The sequence below is a fragment of the Hipposideros armiger genome, unplaced genomic scaffold, assembly GCF_001890085.2.
Source record: "Hipposideros armiger isolate ML-2016 unplaced genomic scaffold, ASM189008v1 scaffold_1094, whole genome shotgun sequence".
NCBI lineage: Eukaryota > Metazoa > Chordata > Mammalia > Chiroptera > Hipposideridae > Hipposideros > Hipposideros armiger.
Genome location: NW_017732444.1, coordinates 299,922 through 319,169, shown reverse-complemented (window position 1 = coordinate 319,169; position 19,248 = coordinate 299,922). Strand labels below are relative to the sequence as shown.

At 37.0% G+C, this 19,248-nt stretch overlaps 1 protein-coding gene across 1 annotated transcript in view; it reads left to right on the top strand.

Moving 5' to 3' along the window:
* The window catches only part of FZD6 (frizzled class receptor 6), a 33,738-nt gene that overhangs the window by 10,630 nt on the left and 3,860 nt on the right, over nt 1–19,248 (top strand). The window contains exons 2-4 of the mRNA XM_019632174.1: nt 11,931–12,127; nt 15,052–16,069; nt 18,914–19,062. Of these exons, the coding sequence (XP_019487719.1) occupies nt 11,931–12,127; nt 15,052–16,069; nt 18,914–19,062 (1,364 nt within the window). The remainder of the gene's footprint in view (nt 1–11,930; nt 12,128–15,051; nt 16,070–18,913; nt 19,063–19,248) is intronic.

The window sequence follows — 19,248 nt, the reverse complement described above, 5'->3', positions numbered from 1 at the left end:
GGCTGCTCACGGTGGCTGCTGGCCGCTCACGCTGGCTGCTGGCTACACACAGTAGCCCATGGCAACCCACTGCCACAGGGGCTGCAGCCTACGCTGTTGCCGGCGACTCACGGCTGCCCAGCTCCAGGTTGAGCTGTTGTTCAGCATCTTAGCTGCAGAGGGCAGCGTCACTGGCCCTCATATGTGGGATCCGAACCGGGGCCCTCTGGCGTCCCAAGCCAGCTCTTAACCAACGCGTCATTTGGCCGGCCCACTGTGGGCATTATTAACCCCACTGGAGCTGCCTCAAATAATCTGTTCTTTTGTGCAGCCGTTTCCCCAAGAATCACAATACCTGGAGCGTCCAAATGGCCAAGCTAGGTTATGTGCCCGTTTTGTTGTCAGACTGGATCCCTGCATCCCCCCTACTTTGTGAGATGCTACATGGGCTGCTTCAGTAGCATCCCACCTACTTTGGAATAGGACTGCTGGACAGACAAAAGTGATAAATGTTCACTTCAGAGCTCAGTGCAAGACAGAATTACCTACCATGGAGAAAATTTCATTGTAGCACTTACAACTATTTTGAAATTTATGTCCAATTCTGCTACTCAAGTCTTTGTTATCTTCTTAAATTTTTTGATCCATAAAGTGTCCTTTGAGATCATTTAATAGTTCATTGCTCTCATTTTACTAATGGATGCTCTGAGACACAAAGACAAAATTATCTGCCAAAGGTGACACCAGTAGTTAATGGCAGAGCTAGAACCAGAACTACAATTATTATTTCCAGTAAAAGGTTATATCAAATACTCCATGTATTTTGGTTCTCATTGTGTATTTACCATAGTTTGGCTCTGGCTATTTTTCAGGATGAAGATATAAGTTGCCTTCTTAATTGTTCTCTTCCTCTTCTCTGAGCATTAAAGCTATAATCAACAAGACTATTTTATTATTGAGTGGTAGAATCTCAAAACATTATTGATGTGTTGTTGTTAGTTATTGGGTGTGTTTCTGAGCCTTCTTTGAGAGTTAAATTTGAAAAGGAGAAATTCACGAGTGAGTCAGTGAAGGCACTGGGTTACTGAGAGTTGAAGATGGTGTCACTAAGGGGGAAGAAAGGGAACAGATTGAAGAGACTAGGAAGTTTGACTCTGTTCAATTCATGGGTTTGCATAGCACTTATCATGCTAAATACTAGTTTAACAATATGTAGAGTTCTGAGTGTAAGATTAAGGATATAAGATACCACAATGAGCCAAGCTAGTAGTCTTTTCATCTAAAAGTTTGGTTTCTGAGAATGATACTCAGGACATTTTGTGCAAGAGCTTAAAGGATTCCTATTTAGATTTTTTTTTTTTACCTCAAAAGATTAGGAAATACACTCATTCGATTTATGATTTTAACTGATTGGGATGAGTTCAATAATAGGCTGACTACCCATTATTTAAAGTGCTATTTATTCTAAAATTATTTATTCACAAATTACCTGCTTCAGGAGGTACATATATCATCTGGAATGTGATACACATAAGTTGAGGTTTTATAGTCTTTGATTATATTTTGTATTATGAACATTTACTTTTTCAGAGCTCCTCAAAACTTTCATACTGTTCCCCAGTATGGAAAACAATATGGAGAGTCCTCAAAAAGTTTATTATGACCCAGCAATTCCACTCCTGCGTATTTAACTAAAGAAATCCAAAACACTATGAAAAAACATATGCACCCCTATGTTTACTACAGCACTATTCACAATAGCCATGATATGGAAACAACCAAAATGCCCATCAATAGATAATTGGGTAGAAAAACTGTGGTACCTTTACACAATGGAGTGTTACTTGGCCATAAAAAAGAATGAAATCTTACCATTTACAACAACATGGATGGACTTAGAGGATATTAAGCTAAGTAAAACAAGCCAGACTGAGAAAGACAAATACCATATGATCTCACTTATGTGTGGGATCTAAAGACCAGAATAAATGAACAACAAAACAAATTGACTCAGATACAGAGAATAAACTGAGGTTGCTAGATGGGAGGGGGTTTGGGAAGATGGGTGAGAAAGGTGAAGGGATTAAGAAGTACAAATTGGTAGTCACAATATAGTCATGGGGATGTGAAATACAGTATGGGGAATATAGTCAATAATATTGTAAAAACTATGTATGGTGTCAGATGTGTACTAGACTTATTAGGGGAATCACTTCATAAATGCCTAACCACTGTGCTGTTCATCTGAAAGCAATATAAAATAATATTGAATGTCAACTATAACTAAAAAAATATGTAGTCAAGGGATGTAAAGTACAGCATAGGGAATATAGTCAATGATATTGTAATAGCTATGTACAGTGTCAGTAGATAGTAGACTTGTGTCAGTGGATAGTAGACTTGGAGTTATCACTTTGCAGCTTTGTAAATGTCTAATTATGTTGTTTTGTACACCTGAAACTAATAATAATCAAAAGAAGACTTTCATTTTCTCCATGTCTTTGCCAATACTTGTTATTTGCTAATTTATTAGTGATGGCCATTCTGACAGGTGTGATGTGCTATCTCATAATGGTTTTAATTTGCATTTCTCTGATGGTTAGTGACATTGAGCATCTTTTCATATGTCTATTGGCCACGTGTATGTCCTTTTTGGAGAAATGTCTATTTAGGTCCTCTGCCCACTTTTAAATTGGATTTTTTGGTGTTAAGTTGTATGAGTTTTTCATAAATTTTGGATATTAACCCCTTATGTGTTATTGGTGAATATCTTCTCCCATTCAGTAGGTTGACTTTTCATTTTGTTGATGGTTTCCTTTGTTGTATAAAACCATTTTAGTTTGATGTAGTCCTATGTGTTTGTTTGTTTGTTTGTTTCCCTTGTCCAAGGAAATATATCAGGAAAAAATATTACTAACAGCAATGTCAGAGAGTTTACTGCTGAGAGTTTTCTTCTTCCTATGTTTTCTTCTAGGAGTTTTATGGTTTCATTTCTTACATTTAAGTCTAATCTATTTTGAATTTGTTCTTGTATATTATTGTGTAAGAAGGTGGTCCAGTTTCATTTTTTTGAATGTATCTGTCCCATTTTTCCAACACCATTTATTGAATAGACTGTCTTTACCCCATTGTATATTCTTGCCTCCTTTGTCATAGATTATTTCACCTTATAGGCGTGGGTTTATTTCTGTGTTCACTATTCTATTCCATTGATCTGTGTGTCTGTTTTTATGCCAGTACCATACTGTTTTGATTACTATAGCCTTGTATTGGGTTGTTAGAAAAGTCATGACAAATTTTTCCTGTTTTTCATTGCAAAAATGCGTCATGACTTTTCCGACAACCCAGTAGTATAGTTTGATATTAGGTAGCATGATACCTCCAGTTTTGTTCTTTCTCAAGATTGCTTTGGCTATTTGGGGCCTTTTATGGTTCCATATAAATTTTAGAACAAATCTAAATTACTTGTTCTAATTCTGTGAAAAAATGCCATTGGTATTCTGATAGGGATTGCATTGAATTTATAGATTGCTTTGGGTAGTAGAATTTTTTTTTTTTAAGATTTTATTGGGGAATCGGGGAAGGGGAACAGACAAGTTGCTGTCCTTTTGTTCTTCAGTAGTCTAGTTGTGGAGGACGTTGCTTCACTGGCCCATATTAGTATTATTATTGCGCTCTTCCCGGGTGAGGCAGTCGCTCATCGGCCATTGGACGGCCGCTCATGGTGGCTCACGGCAGCTCACGAAAGCTCACGCCTGCCGCCGGCCAGCCCCACTGCAGCCTATGCCGTTGCCAGCAATTCATGGCAGCCCAGCTCCAGGTCGAGCTGTTGTTCATCATCTTAGCTGTAGAGGGTGCAGCGTCACTGGCCCTCATGGGATCCAAACCTGGGCCCTGCTGCTCAGTGCTGGTATCCTAAACCAACTCCTAACCAATGCACCACTCAGCGGCCCAGTATAGACATTTTAACATTGTTAATTCTTCCTATCAATGAGCATGGTGTATGCTTTCATTATTTGTATCTTCTTCAATTTCTTTGGTTAACATCTTATAATTTTCTGAGTACAGGATTTTCCCCCCTTCATTCTTGTTGGCATTCATGCCTATTTTGTGCTTTGGGGAAGGGTAATTTTCAGGGAGACTTGGGTGACAGCATAGTGTTAGGGTTAAAGAGGACATACTCTGAATTCATACGGACCCCAGTTCATATCCTAGTTACCATTACTACACATGTAACTCTATAAAAATTGCTTTACCTCTTAGGGTCTTAGTTTCTTCATTTGCAAGATGGGGCTAAGAACACCTATCTCACAGGATTCTTGTAAAAAAGAATTGGTATACGGAAAAGCACAGTGCCCAGCTTATGGTTAGGTGTGGAATAAATCAAAGTTCTGATTTAGTATCAGTAGCTGTATAGTATTGGTAAAATTAGCATTAGATCAGGAATAAGAATACCTAAATTTTAATTCAGACCAGATTTTGTGATTCCAACAACAATTTCAATAAGAAATTGGATGGCCTTTTCTCATTTCTAATTTGATTGTTTGGATTAAGTCAGTGGTTTCCAACTGTGCTCTTTGGCGGTGCTTTGAGGTCACTGGTGGGGAAGGGGAGCAGTGAGAGGTATCTCAGAGGGAGGACTTCCTCTTTGGCCAGAGCAGCTATGCTTTTATTTACTTAATATATCAGGCTTCTTTGTAACCTCTTATTTAAAGAAAGTGTTCCTTGGCAACACACACACACTGAAAATAATAGACTTAAAAGTCCACTCAGGGGGCCAGCTGAGTGGCTCAGTTGGTTAAGAGCTCGCTCAAGAGTTTGAGCTCTGAGCAACAGCGGTTCAATTCCTGGCCCAAGCTGAGCAGCCACTGAGCTGCCAAAAGGTAGCAGGATGGCTCAGCTTAAAAAAAAAGAAAGTCCACTCAGGTCCATTCCAAGTCTAAAATTCTTTATGTCTATTAGTTTGCAACAGAATTTGAAAGTTAGTGGCCCACACTGTATCAGATCTAAAGACATGTTTTGTTTGTCCTGTACAGTATTTTAAATGTTTATATTAAAGTGACAAAATTTCTGTTTGACAACATATCTTGTGAGCTTCCTGTCTCAGTCTGTCTTTTAAAACTCCCAGTTGCTTATGATGAAGACTGAATAGAATAAGTCTCATTACCCAAGGATTTTTCCCTGGCATAGGCTTGTTTTGGGATTTTAGGGGATAGTGAAATAAAATATAGATGTTGTGATTTGGGAAAAAAATTTAAAATAAAGGTGACAAAATTTAAAGTTTTGGAGATTTCACATAAAAATCCAGATTCTGTTTTCTTATGAAAATTGATATATCTGACAGGTCTGGGCCCACATTCCCAAATAACATCTGATGGTGTTGGGTAGCAGCCCAACTATTCACTTGTGCCTTATACCTCCTTGAATTTACTTGCTTAGCCTCTGACGGTATTTGAGTTTTCAACACCTGATTTATCCTCTGCAGATTGCATGAGTATCAGCATTATTAAATTAACCAATGTTGGCATTCTGGAAGAATTACACAAAGGATGTGACTTGCCATGTTTGCCTTGTAAGGAAATTATTTTAATATGACAAAACTACACGTATTGCTTTTATTTTGCCTGCCCTTACACTGGTCAATAATATTGGGTTATCGGAAAAGTCATGATGCATTTTTGCAATGAAAAACATAGGAAAAATACGTCATGACTTTCCTGACAACCCAATAGTTCTTAAGTGTTCACCATCAGTTGATCATAGCTGTTGCAATCTGGCTCCTGAGTTAGAAGGATCTTAAACACAGTGTGTTTTAATTCTTTCTACCATAGGATGTAATCACCAGACACTCAAAAATTTTAGGAACTAGACTTATTTGGGACAGTAAACAAAGAAGTAGATGCCACCTGTTTGCCCATGCCTTCCCTTGTTCCATTTCACTTCCAGAGGAGGATACTCACACAGCCTGGGTGTGCTCCCCCTCGGGAGAGAGAAAATTGAGGCAGTATTCTGCTGTTTGCTCTTTAACAAGCTTGTTAGGTGCAAAGGGCCAGGTCTCAGCATCATTCAAATAAGGGAGATATTGTACCAACTGTGACAGCCCTGTCTTTGCTCAGACTTTGCCCCTTCAGGACAGGGTGAACTCTCCAGTGGTCCAGTGTCCTCTTAAGCTGTTGTCTAATTGTTGGGTGTCGGTTCTGTATGTGCCCTTTAAATCAGACTTATTAATTTTTGTGTAAGCACATCTCATTTTATTTTTTTGTCTGCTTAACCTTACATTTTTAAAGAAATATGAATTGAAATTTCTCATTATGATCATAGAATCGTGCATTTCTCCTTGTAGTTTTGTTGTTTTTTAATTTATCTATTTTATTAGGTGTATGCAGTGCTCAGCAATTCATTTTAAAGTATATTTTTTGCAGTTTATCCAGAATCTAAACATTTTATGGCAGGAGATACTTAGTTCGTCATACTGCTAAAAGTAGAAGTCCTCATTCCTTCTTTTTTGTTTGTTTGTTTGTTTGTGGGTTGTTGTTTTTTTAAATTGGGGAACAGTGTGTTTTTCCAGGACCCATCAGCTCCAAGTTGAGTAGTTGTTTCAGTCTAGTTTGGAGGGCACAACTCAGTGGCCCATGTAGGGATCGAACCAGCAACCTTGGTGTTTTGAGCACTGTGTCCTGCGCTCTAACCAACTAAGCTAACCAGCTGCCCCCTCATTTCTTCTTTTTATCTTCAAGAAATTTCTCAAAGTTTATATAGTTCACTGATGAGACCTTTCCCTGTTTTTTGGTGTAGCAATAGATTTTATTTTATTTTATTTATGTTTAAACATTCTCTCTCATTTCAATGGCATTTGGAGAGGAAGGAGATGTTAATACAAAAGTTCAGTGCATTTCTCCTTAAATCGGAATTTTCATCTTCTCTTATTCTACATGTTCTCTTTAGGTAATTTAATTCAGTTATTTCAGTTACAATTTTTATAATGATGACTTTCAAATCTATATTCTTAACCTAAAGTCTTTCACCTACATAGCTCTGTTGCATTGCTTACTAGTAGATAGACATCCATGCTCAAATGTCCCATGGACACTTCAAATTGTCCATCAGTAGGTGAATAGATAAACAAATTATGGTATAACCATACAATGAAATACAACTCAGCAACTAAAAAGAATCAACTGTTGATACATGGAACAACATGGATGAATCTCAAATGATGCTGAGTGAAAGAAGCCAGACCAAAAAAAGTACATATGCCATGATTTTATTTATGTAAAATTCTAGAAAATACCACTCTATAGTGACAGAAAGGTGACTGGTTGCCAGGGGTGGGAGGTTATGGGGGGTGGGGTGTGAGAAGAGAGATAGGAGGGAGGGGTTATAAAGGGGCAAGAAGAAACGTTTGGTGATGATAGATCTGTTTATTACCTTGGTTGTTGTAATGCTTTCAAATCCCATCAAATTGTATACTTTATACATGTTCAGTTTATTGTATATCATTTATACCCGAATAAAGCTGAAAAAACCCTCTATATCAAAGGCTTTTAAGAGAAAAACAGCAGCTCACCTTTCACCACTCCCATTATCCAAAGGGAGCCAATTTGAACTCTTTTAGGTGTTATTCTGATGTGTAGCTATACAGTAAAAAATATTAATTTCTTTTTTTTTTTAAAGATTTTATTGGAGAATTGGGGGAGGAGAACAGCATTGGGGAATCAGGGAAGGGGAACAGAAAAGTTGCTGTCCTTTTGTTCTTCAGTTTAGTTGTGGAGGACGTTGCTTCACTGGCCCATGTTGTATTGTGATCATTGAGCTCTTCCTGGCTGAGGCAGTTGTTCACCGGTCATTGGACGGCCGCTCACGGAGGCTCACGGCAGCACATGCTGGCTGACGGCCGCTCACGATAGCTTATGGCAGCCCACTGTAGCAGGGGTTGCAGCCTACGCCATCAGCGACTCATGGCAGCCCAGCTCCAGGTTGAGCTGTTGTTCACCATCTTAGCTGTAGAGGGCGCAGTGTCACTGGCCCATGTGGGATCTGAACTGACAGCCCTGCTGCTCAGAGCTCATGCTCCCAAGCCAACTCTTAACCAACTGAGCCATTCAGCCAGCCCCAAAATATTAATTTCTTGAAAAACGTTGTTTTGTTCAACATTTTTTGTTATAATGATGAGATGCCATAGGAACCTATCTCCTGTTTATATCAATTAGCCAATGATAAAAATTGGTTTTATGTTTCACTTAAAGTCACAAAACCTATCAATGACATTAAATGAGGACTTACTGTACTCTAACTAGTATGCTTAGTCTGTTATTTATTGATTTATCAATTCAGAACTTCAGGCAGATCTGTTTATTTTTTTCTGTTATGGTAGTTGACAATTTATATCTCTTCACCACTTTTATTTCTCCTCCCAACCTAATACAATTTTTGGTTAAATCAATAGTGCTAACATTACTAGGAATATTAAATGTTGTGTATTATGGAGTCAAGTAGTATACTTTGATTGCATTAATTTCTTTACTTACCTGTTAAGTCCATTACCCATAGTTAATGGACTAATTGCATTTTTCCCCATTTGCTTTGTTTTCTATGTATCTATGACTAACTTTTTTCAGATGTCCTAACAGACTTGTCAGACACCTAGCAGCAATTTTCCCAGATGCTCAAAATATCATGTAATTTGGCATTCCAATTCCTCACTTCCAAAGTCTAGGGTTTACAGGAGAGATGGGAATGAGAGATAAATTTGGGGATTCATGTATAGTTGGTATTTAATACCATGGTTCTGGATGAGTTTCCCCTGAGCACTGAGCATAGATTGGGAAGAGGTCTGAGGATTGCGCTCTGGAGCTATGCAATATTTAGAATTGGGAAATGGAAGTGGATCAGAAAAGGAACAGCCAGAGAGATCGATAGAAATCCAGGGGAATTGATATCCTAGAAGCCAAGTAAAACAAAAATACCTCAGGAGGAGGGCAGGATCCACTATGTCAAATGTCATTAAGATTTGAGTAGGATGAGGGGCTCAGAATTTACCGTTAGATTTGACAATGTGGAGTTTATGGTGACTTTGACAAGCAGTTTTCATTGGGGACTCAAAAGGGAATGGGAAGTGTGGAATTGGAGAAAGTGAGCATAGACGACAATTTTGAGGATTTTTCCATAAAGGGGAATAGGAAAATGGAACAGTGGTTGGATGGAGTAAGGAAAGATGTTTTGTGTGTGTGTGTGTGTGTGTGTGTGTGTGTGTGTGTGTATGTGTGTGTGTTTTCTATGGTGGGAGATAATAGAGCAAGTTTATCTGATGGAGGAATCACTGTAGCATAGAAGGGGGAGATTATTGCAAAAAGAGTAGACAGTTGCAGAAGCAAAGTCCTTGGCTAGTCAAGTGGAGAGGGGCCAGTGTACAAATGGAGGACTTGGTTGATTAGTTCGAGCTGTTCATTTATTGAAATAGAGAAGGCAGAGAATATGGATATGCTGCAGGTATGTTGGTACATTTAATTAAAGGATAAGGAAACTATCTGGTTGTTTCTGTTTTCTCAGTGAACTAGGAACAAAATCATCAACTGAGAGGATGGGGTGTGGAATTAGAGGTTTGGAAAGAGGAGAATGTGAGAGAGATCCCTGCAAAAGAGAGTTAATTGACTGAAGTTTTAGCCCAGAAATGTTTTAGTAGTAGGATTGCAAAGTGTGATGCCAGCCTTTTCATGTTGAAGACTAGTATCTTTCTGTCCTGAGAAATGTTCTTATGTTCTTTGTTTGATGATCACCCCACCTATATTTTCAGTTTCTTTCTGAAACCCACTTAGGTGTTGGACACTTAGACTGACCATCTGATTGGGAGGATTTTCTCTCTGATTGTCAATCTCTTTCCTTAGCTTTATTTTCTACTCCTTCTATAGATTTCTTTATTCCAGCTGTCCTAATATTTTAATTTTCCATAGCATCCTATTTTTTAATAGGTGCAGTAGCTTCTCATTTAAGATATTAACGTTTTTTGTTTTTTGTGATTTATTTTGTTTTGTTCTGTTCGCTGTATAATCTCTGTTTTCTCCAAATTTCATTTTATCTGCTTGCTTGTTTTTGTTTCTGTCTTTCATAAGGCTTCCTTCAAATGCCTGATGATTCTTGGCAACCATTTATATTTGTGTGGGGCACTGAAAAGCTTCGTGTGCATAAATGGGGCTTGTTACTGGTGGGCTTCATAGTAAGGTGAACTCAGGCTTTTTCATTGTCAAATTGTAGAGGTCTTTCCCCCCAAGATTTGCGATTTTCCAAAGATTGGGGATGGTGGGTGGTATGTGCCTGTCTTCCAATCTTTTAGGAACAGAGCAGGTGAAGGAAGGTGAGAGCTTCACTTTTCTCTAGATAGACCGTTACCCAGCTCAGCCTCTTTTCACTGCGCTATACCTCTGCCCAGCTCGGTGCCCGACCTCCCAAGTGCAGAGCATCTCTAGCATCATGTCTCCTGGAAACAACTCTGGCAGGATTTGGTGGTCACCTGGCTGCCTGGGGTGGGGGTGCAGGGATAATCGAGAGAGGAACTGATTTGTACACATTCCCCCAGTTTTAGCCTTTTATGCTGCTTGGTGCCTGAAAGAGCTGACTTGCAGATTCTTTAGGGCAAATGAGCTCATCCCCCCTCCACTCCTTTATAATCCACCTCCATGTCCAACTAAGTCACCTCGCACTCCTCCAACAGCTCTCTGTCACTCAGAGTTTGGGGGCTTTCTTTTTAGGTGTTTTGTTTTTGTTCTTCGGGAAACTCAAGTACACGAATGTAGTCTCTCCTGTTCATTCAATAATGGAGTAGCACCTTTTTCTCTTTATTGTCATTTTGTGAGGGAACAAGAGAAAGAAAACCATATGTGGTCAATATGCTATGTTTATCCAGAATCCACCCCTGCACTCTAAGGTATAATCATCACAATAACTAACATTTATTGAGTACTGACATTTATAACATCAACTTAGTATTGGGTTGTTGGAAAAGTCATGATGTCTTTTTTTTTATGTTTTTCGTTGCAAAAATGCGTCATGACTTTTCCAACAACCCAACATATTCATAACAATCTTATGAGACAAGTACTGTTGTTATTACCATTTTACAGATGAAGAAATTAAGACACAGAGAAGTTAAGTAACTTGCCAAAGTTACATAGCCAGAAAGTGTGGACCGAGGATTTACACTCAGCTGTCAGACTCTAGCGTCACTTCCTGCTTAAAACTCACCCATAGTATCCCATTTCTTTATTTTAAAATCCAAGCAATTAGCCTGCGATTTGTGCTCCCCATGATCAGGCCCAGCATACCTCTGCAGTCTTCCTTCTCTTTCTCTTTCTCTCTCTCTCTCTCTCTCTCTCTCTCTCTCTCTATATATATATATATATATATATATATATATATATATATATATNTATATATATATATATATATATATATATATATATATCTCCTGTCCTTGATGCCACCTCTTCGACCTATATTCTAGTCACGCTGAACTTTTTGCCTTAAATGCACCATGCTCTCGTGATCCTCACACCTTTTTCTGTTCTCTCTGCCCTAAACACTGCTTTCTTCTCCAGAATGCCCAGAATAGTGTTAAGGTATTTCAACATATGCTTATAAATTGAACATTTGTATAATTTATTTTACCTAGCAATTAACTCATGCTTTTGATTTGCAGATTTAGCATGTCTTCTTGAAAAATGTATAATTAAATAAAATAATAATATTGCATTGTGTTTGAAAGTACCTAAGTCTAAACAGACTTAACAAAATGATCTCTAATAGACTAAACAAAATTTGATTGTATGGAGAGTGATATTTAAAGATTATTTTGGAGTTTCAGTTAAAATGTATACACTTTAAATAGTAAATAAGTTAATTTCTTTCATTTGTTATTAAAATGTTTTCTAACCTTATCTTGCTGTTTTCCTTAATAGCATTTTCTTCCTCTTGCAAATTTGGAATGTTCACCAAATGTTGAAACTTTCCTTTGCAAAGCTTTTGTACCAACCTGCACAGAGCAAATCCATGTAGTTCCACCTTGTCGTAAATTTTGTGAGAGAGTATATTCTGATTGCAAAAAATTAATTGACACTTTTGGGATCCAATGGCCTGAGGAACTTAAATGTGACAGGTAAATTATGTTTTCAACTGAAAGCTACTAATGATATTTTATATTGGTGTTAGCTTTCCAGAATGTTAATGTCAGGCTTTCATTATTTAATTCAACAAATGTTTATTGTACACTTACTATGTGTCAGGCACTTGTGGTGATATGTGCTGTGGACACAATGGTGAGCAAAAACAGACATGGTTCTTATTCTCAGTGAACTTACAATTGGGTGGAAGGAATGGAAAGTATTCAAATAATTATACAAGTAAATGCAAATATACAGCTGTGCTAGTTATGACAAAGGAGAGGTGTATAGTTAAATGAGAACAGGTAATGGTGCCTTTGACCTTAACTGGGGGAAAGGGACCTTATTATCAATTCACTGACCCTATTGTACATTACTCTTTTTTTTTGTTGTTGTTGTTGTTTTTTAGCTGAGCCATCCTGCTACCTGTTGGCAGCTCAGGGGCTGCTCAGCTCGGGCTGGACTCGAACCACTGTTGCTCAGAGCTCAAACTCTTGAGCGAGCTCTTAACCAACTGAGCCACTCGGCCGGCCCTTGTACATTACTCTTGATTAATTACTTTGTCTCCTATTCTCACTGGGAGCTTGTAATTTGAAATATTCTATTGATATTATGAGACCTCTTGTCATAAATCTGGGAAGGAAGCTGGCTATTTGTTTCTTTATCTGTAAACTGTGGAAAGTATAGAATCTTTGTGGAACTCATATACTTTTGGTAGATGCATAACCATTTTCAAGAACAACTGAGTGACATAGTTGATCCTTGAACAATACATGAGGTTAGGGTCACTGACACACACACCCCCGCCATGTAATCAAAAATCTGCAATAGCTTTTGACTCCCCAAAAAATGCCTGCTGTTGATCAGAAGCCTTACCAATAACATAAACAGTCAGTTAATACATATTTTGCATGTTATATGTATTACTGTATTTTTACAATAAAATAAACTACAGAAAAGAAAATGTTATTAAGAAAATTGTAAGGAAGAGAAAATACATTTACAGTATTTGTTGAAAAAAAAAACCACGTGTAAGTAGATCCACGAAGTTCAAACCCAGGTTGTTTTTGTTTGTTTGTTTGTTTTTAAAGATTTTATTTGGGAAGTCGGGGAGGGGAACAGTGTTGGGGAATTGGGGGAAGGGGAGCAGACAAGTTGCTGTCCTTTTGTTCTTCAGTCTAGTTGTGGAGGATGTCGCTTCACTCGCCCATATTGGTATTATCATTGCGCTCTTCCCAGGTGAGGCAGATCGGTCACTGGGCCCTGGACGACCACTCACAGCGGCTCTTGGCAGCTCACTCCAGCTGCCAGCCACTCACAGTAGCTTTTGACAGCAGCCCACTGCAGCTCCACTGTAGCCCAAGCCGTCGCCGGCAACTCACAGCAGCCCAGCTCCAGGTCGAGCTGTTGTTCACCATCTTAGCTGTAGAAGGCACAGCGTCACTGGCCCATGTGGGATCTGAACCGGGGCCCTGCTGTTCAGAGCTGGCATCCCAAGCCAACTCTTAACCAACACGCCACTTGGCCAGCCCCAAACCCAGGCTGTTTAAGGGTGAACTGTATATAGTAAACTTGAAGATGCTTATACCCTATATCCTAGAAACTCCCTTGCATAGAAACTTTTACATGAATAAGAAATCACAGATAAAAAATTAGCATTCCTAATTTTTTTAAATGGGAAAAGATTAAATGTCTATTGTAAAAATGATTGGTAAATTATGATGTGCTTACACGCGAGAATACTACCATACAATTGATAAAATGAATGCAGTTGACCCACATCTGTAAATATGGATAAATCTAAAAATTATACTGTTAAGTAAAAAAAGGAAGTTATAGTATGATATATACAGCATAATATATATGATGTCATTTATATAAAGTTCAAAACCTGTGAAACAACTCTTTACCATTATAGTTAGAAAATAACAGTGAGAATACAAAAAATACATGAAGAGAATAAGAACTGAACTTGTAGTAATGAATATTTCTGGGGAGAGAAAAGAGAATAGAACCAGAAAGGGGCCCCAGCTATATCTGTAATGTTGTATCGCTTCATTTTAAAAGATATAAAGGAAAACTGACATAATATTAAGTTTTGAAAAAGCTGGTAGATACATGAGTGTTTTTTATGGGCATACATTTTATTATTTTCTATTCTTATCTAAAATATATTTAAAATGCTTTCTTATTAAAACCCCCACTAATTTCTAAATCATATAGATCCTCCAAAATAATACTGGTGTGTAGACACTTGGCTCAGTGGTAAAGCTCTGCACTGAACAAATTCTCCTGTGTATCACTCAGGTGTGCCCATAAACAAGGGAGGCTAACAGCCAAACCAAAACAAAATGGCGATGTGAGTTAAGCTGGTCCTCAGCCTTCCTCCTGGGGATCTTCCTATCCTTCTTTAAGAACTTAGAGCTCACTTGAACTTTACCCTATCAATCCAGGAAAGGATCTTACTTTGGTCATCACCTTACCATGTGTTTTATATACTTTGCTCGTGGGCATTAGATAATAAATATTAATTTTCCCAAGACTTATATTTCATATGTTTATGAACAGACAAGCTAGCACTTTTTTTGACTGGAGAGTACCAGTCAAGATAAATTTTTTTTCTTAAATATTTAGTCTTGAGAGCAGAAATTATTTAAAAATTATTGTTTTCTAAGTAAGGGAATTTTTATGTTCACTTGCCCTGTATTTAATAATATATATTTTAGTGTTTTGGAGCCTTATTAGCAACTATAAGTTTTTAGTCAACTTCAAAACTTTCTACCCAACTCTAACCTGTAATCTATTTAGGTTTGTATTATGAATGCATAAGGAATTATTTTATAGTTGGAAAGCATAGCATTAAAATAATGACCCAATAAAAATGTTGACTTTATATATTTCATTTTTATAATCTTTACAGATTACAATACTGTGATGAGACTGTTCCTGTAACTTTTGATCCACACACAGAGTTTCTTGGTCCTCAGAAGAAAACAGAACAAATCCAAAGAGACATTGGAATTTGGTGTCCAAGGCATCTTAAGACTTCCGGGGGACAAGGCTATAAGTTTCTGGGAATTGACCAATGTGCACCTCCATGCCCCAACATGTTTTTTAAAAGTGATGAGCTCGAGTTTGCAAAAAGTTTTATCGGAATAGTTTCAATATTTTGTCTTTGTGCAACTCTGTTCACATTCCTTACTTTTTTAATTGATGTTAAAAGATTCAGATACCCAGAGAGACCAATTATATATTACTCTGTCTGTTACAGCATTGTATCTCTCATGTACTTTATTGGATTCTTATTGGGCAATAGCACAGCCTGCAATAAGGCAGATGAGAAGCTAGAAGTTGGTGATACAGTTGTTCTGGGCTCTCAAAATAAGGCTTGTACCGTTTTGTTTATGTTTTTGTATTTTTTCACAATGGCTGGCACTGTGTGGTGGGTGATCCTTACCATTACTTGGTTCTTAGCTGCAGGAAGAAAGTGGAGTTGTGAAGCCATTGAACAAAAAGCAGTGTGGTTTCATGCCGTTGCATGGGGAATACCAGGTTTTCTGACTGTTATGCTTCTTGCCATGAACAAAGTTGAGGGAGACAACATTAGTGGCGTTTGCTTTGTCGGCCTTTATGACCTGGATGCTTCTCGTTACTTTGTACTCTTGCCATTGTGCTTTTGTGTGTTTGTTGGGCTGTCTCTTCTTTTAGCTGGCATTATTTCCTTAAATCATGTGCGACAAGTTATACAACATGATGGCCGGAACCAAGAGAAACTAAAGAAATTTATGATTCGAATTGGAGTCTTCAGTGGCCTGTATCTCGTGCCATTAGTGACACTTCTCGGATGTTATGTCTACGAGCAAGTGAATAGGATTACCTGGGAGATAACATGGGTTGCTGACCATTGTCGCCAGTACCACATCCCATGTCCTTATCAGGTAAAGCTATCGTTTGTATTGTTTCATGATTTCATTTTAACTTAGAAAATATTCCCTGGAAATAACTTGAATTAGTCATGAACATAAAATTAGATTTCAGGTGAGAAATTTAATAGACATAGGAATGATTCACTATGTATCAGTTGAAACTGGGATAAGTGTCAAAATTTTTGAGTTTCGGTTACAATAGTAAAGTGCCTCGTTAGCTATTCTTTTAAAAGTTACATTGGGTAGCAAAGGCAGATTAAAAGTAATGAAGAAACAAGTCAGAAGAATCAGTGTTGTCACTGGGAGAAAAAGAGAAGTAACTTCTGCTGAATTGGGACTTGTTTTAAATTGTTTAGTTAGTAGGGGAAAACCTTATTTGGGTGTATTTAATTTGATCATATTATCTTATAATTTTTTACAGAGTATTTGCTTACAAAAACAGAACTTGATTTTTACCTAAACCATCCTGTCATTTCTTAACTGAAAGCACGATTGAAACAAAATTTGTTTCATATATCTTTGACATTTATGATTAGTATAAAGGTGGTGTTTAAAGATTAAAAAAGTAAATTCCTAACACTAGAACATTTTAAAAGCATTTTAGTTGAGGTTTTTTTCAATAGAAATTTTTTTGTTTTTAATAGATTTTGTACATTTTTCTTGAATATTTATATATATTATATTGATGTGAGTGCTATCATCATAGTGAATCAAATCAAGCATTGTGTGGCTGAAGTATTTTACATAATAATTTATATTCTAGAAAGTGACTCCAGTTTAACATAGTGGAACCTAGCTTACATTCTGATGTGTGGGGATAATAGTTTTACTTACCTTACATACTGTCCATAGTCAGTTATCTGTTTTTACAGATAGGCTGTTTTTACTATATATTTAATAAGGGAGCTGTGTCTTAAAGTGATCCTGATATGTTAAATGTCTGCTATATTCTTCAGTATTTGGGGGAAACTAGGAGAAAGAAACAACTATTACTGCCAAAAAAGTTAAAAGTCTATGATTTTATTTTTTTTTTAATTGGGGAATTGGGGGAAGGGGAACAGACAAGTTGCTGTCCTTTGGTTCTTCAGTCTAGTTGTGGAGGACGTTGCTTCACTGGCCCAAGTTGGCACCATCATTGTGCTCTTCCCAGGTGAGGCAGATCAGTCGCCAGCCTCTGGACGGCCGCTCACTGCGGCTGCTGGCTACACACGGTAGCCCATGGCAACCCACCACAGCAGGGGCTGCAGCCTATACCATCACCAGCGACTCACGGCAGCCCAGGTTGATCTGTTGTTCAGCATCTTAGGTGTAGAGAGCAGTGTCACTGGCCCTCATATGTGGGATCCGAACTGGGGCCCTCTGGTGTCCCAAGCCAGCTCTTAACCAACGTGCCACTTGGCCGGCCCAAAAGTCTATGATTTTAAAAAATTATGTTTCATGTAAAGAAAGAAACTATAAAGTATTAGAAGATAAAATGAGAAAATTCTAAACTTAAAGTAGAGGCAGACTTTATAAGTGTGATATGAAATTCAGGAACTATAAAAGAAAAGTACTAAATTTGACGAAGTAAAAAAAAAAATTTTTTTTAAGGTCCTGCATGGCAAAAAAAACCCCACCATAATCAAAGTCAGAAAACCAACTTGCAAAACTTATTCACACATTACATCATAGTTTAATGGCTAATTTCCTTAATTTATAAAGAGTTCCTATAAATCAATAAGAAAAAAACCAACAATCTGATATAAAAATGAAAAAAGATTGTGAAGAGCATTCACAGAAAGTGAAAATCAAAAAGCTTTGCTTAATGTAAAAAATGTTGTAAGAGATGCAAATTAAAATGATAATAAAATTATATTCTATTTATGACATAGCAAACATCTAAAGGCTGTATAGCCATTGTGTTGGTGAAACTGGCAAAATATGCATTCTCAGACTTTAGACTTTGCTATTCAATTAGTTCAACCTTCTGTAGAAAGCAATTTGACATCTTTTAAAATGTACATGCTCTTTGATCCTGCCCTTATGGGAATTTATTGACGGATCTGCTCACAATGTGAACGATTACGTACAAAGATACTCACTGCAACATTATTTGTAATGGCAGTAGGTTGAAAATAACCTAAATATCCATTAATAGAGGTAGTTGAATAAATCATGATTCACCTACACAATGGAATAGCCTTTAAACATAAATGAAGACCTCTATTTTTATTGATATTGAATGGTCTCCAAGAAATATTAGTAAGTGAAAACAAGATATAATACAAAATGTATACTATTTGACACTTGTATAACATTTAAGCAATAATATTTGAAAGTTTATGCTTGAAAGAAAAGTATGAATAAATTTTATGAAATTTCCACATTTTCACATTTTACTGATATTTATTTTGCTGTAATGAGCCAAGTTTTTATAACATAAACATCAACAATGTGTAAAGACTCTAAAATGGTATGTTGTAATAATGAGTCTCAATGTTTTTTTTTGTGGTAAAGTGAAAGAAAATAGATAAATATTTAGTGGCAAATATTTGGCAATTATGAGACGCTTCTGTACTTCTAGAGGAACAAGGTCAGGAAATCAAGCCAAGATTAGGAATGACATCCTTCCTAAATATATTTAAGTGTTTTTCCTTTTCTAGCTATATATCTTGACACACATATAAAGGTTCTTTGTTCGGAGCTTAGGTAAGGAATGTATTACACGTAAAGCATTATTCATTATATTATGTTATATTAAACATTTTATAATAAAACAGACTGAAGGTTTATATTTTTGTTCAAGTCTGACATTAACTGTATAGACTTCTCTCTACTTTGAATGTATCACTGAAATTTTATTACTGTTTTTTATAGGCAAAAACAGAAAGTCGACCAGAATTGGCTTTATTTATGATAAAATATCTGATGACATTAATTGTTGGCATCTCTGCCGTCTTCTGGGTTGGAAGCAAAAAGACATGCACAGAATGGGCTGGGTTTTTTAAACGAAATCGCAAGAGAGAGTAAGAACCTATTGAATTATCTGACATTGTTTTAAAATAAATAGATCAAATATAAAGAAACTATTCAAATTATCATCGAACTGGAGTGATTTTGGAGTGTTTTTGTATCAACTGTTTTTTCAAGTTTGGAAATCTTTTTCATGGAGAGAGATACTTTATTTGGCATGCATTATAATAGTCTTTGAC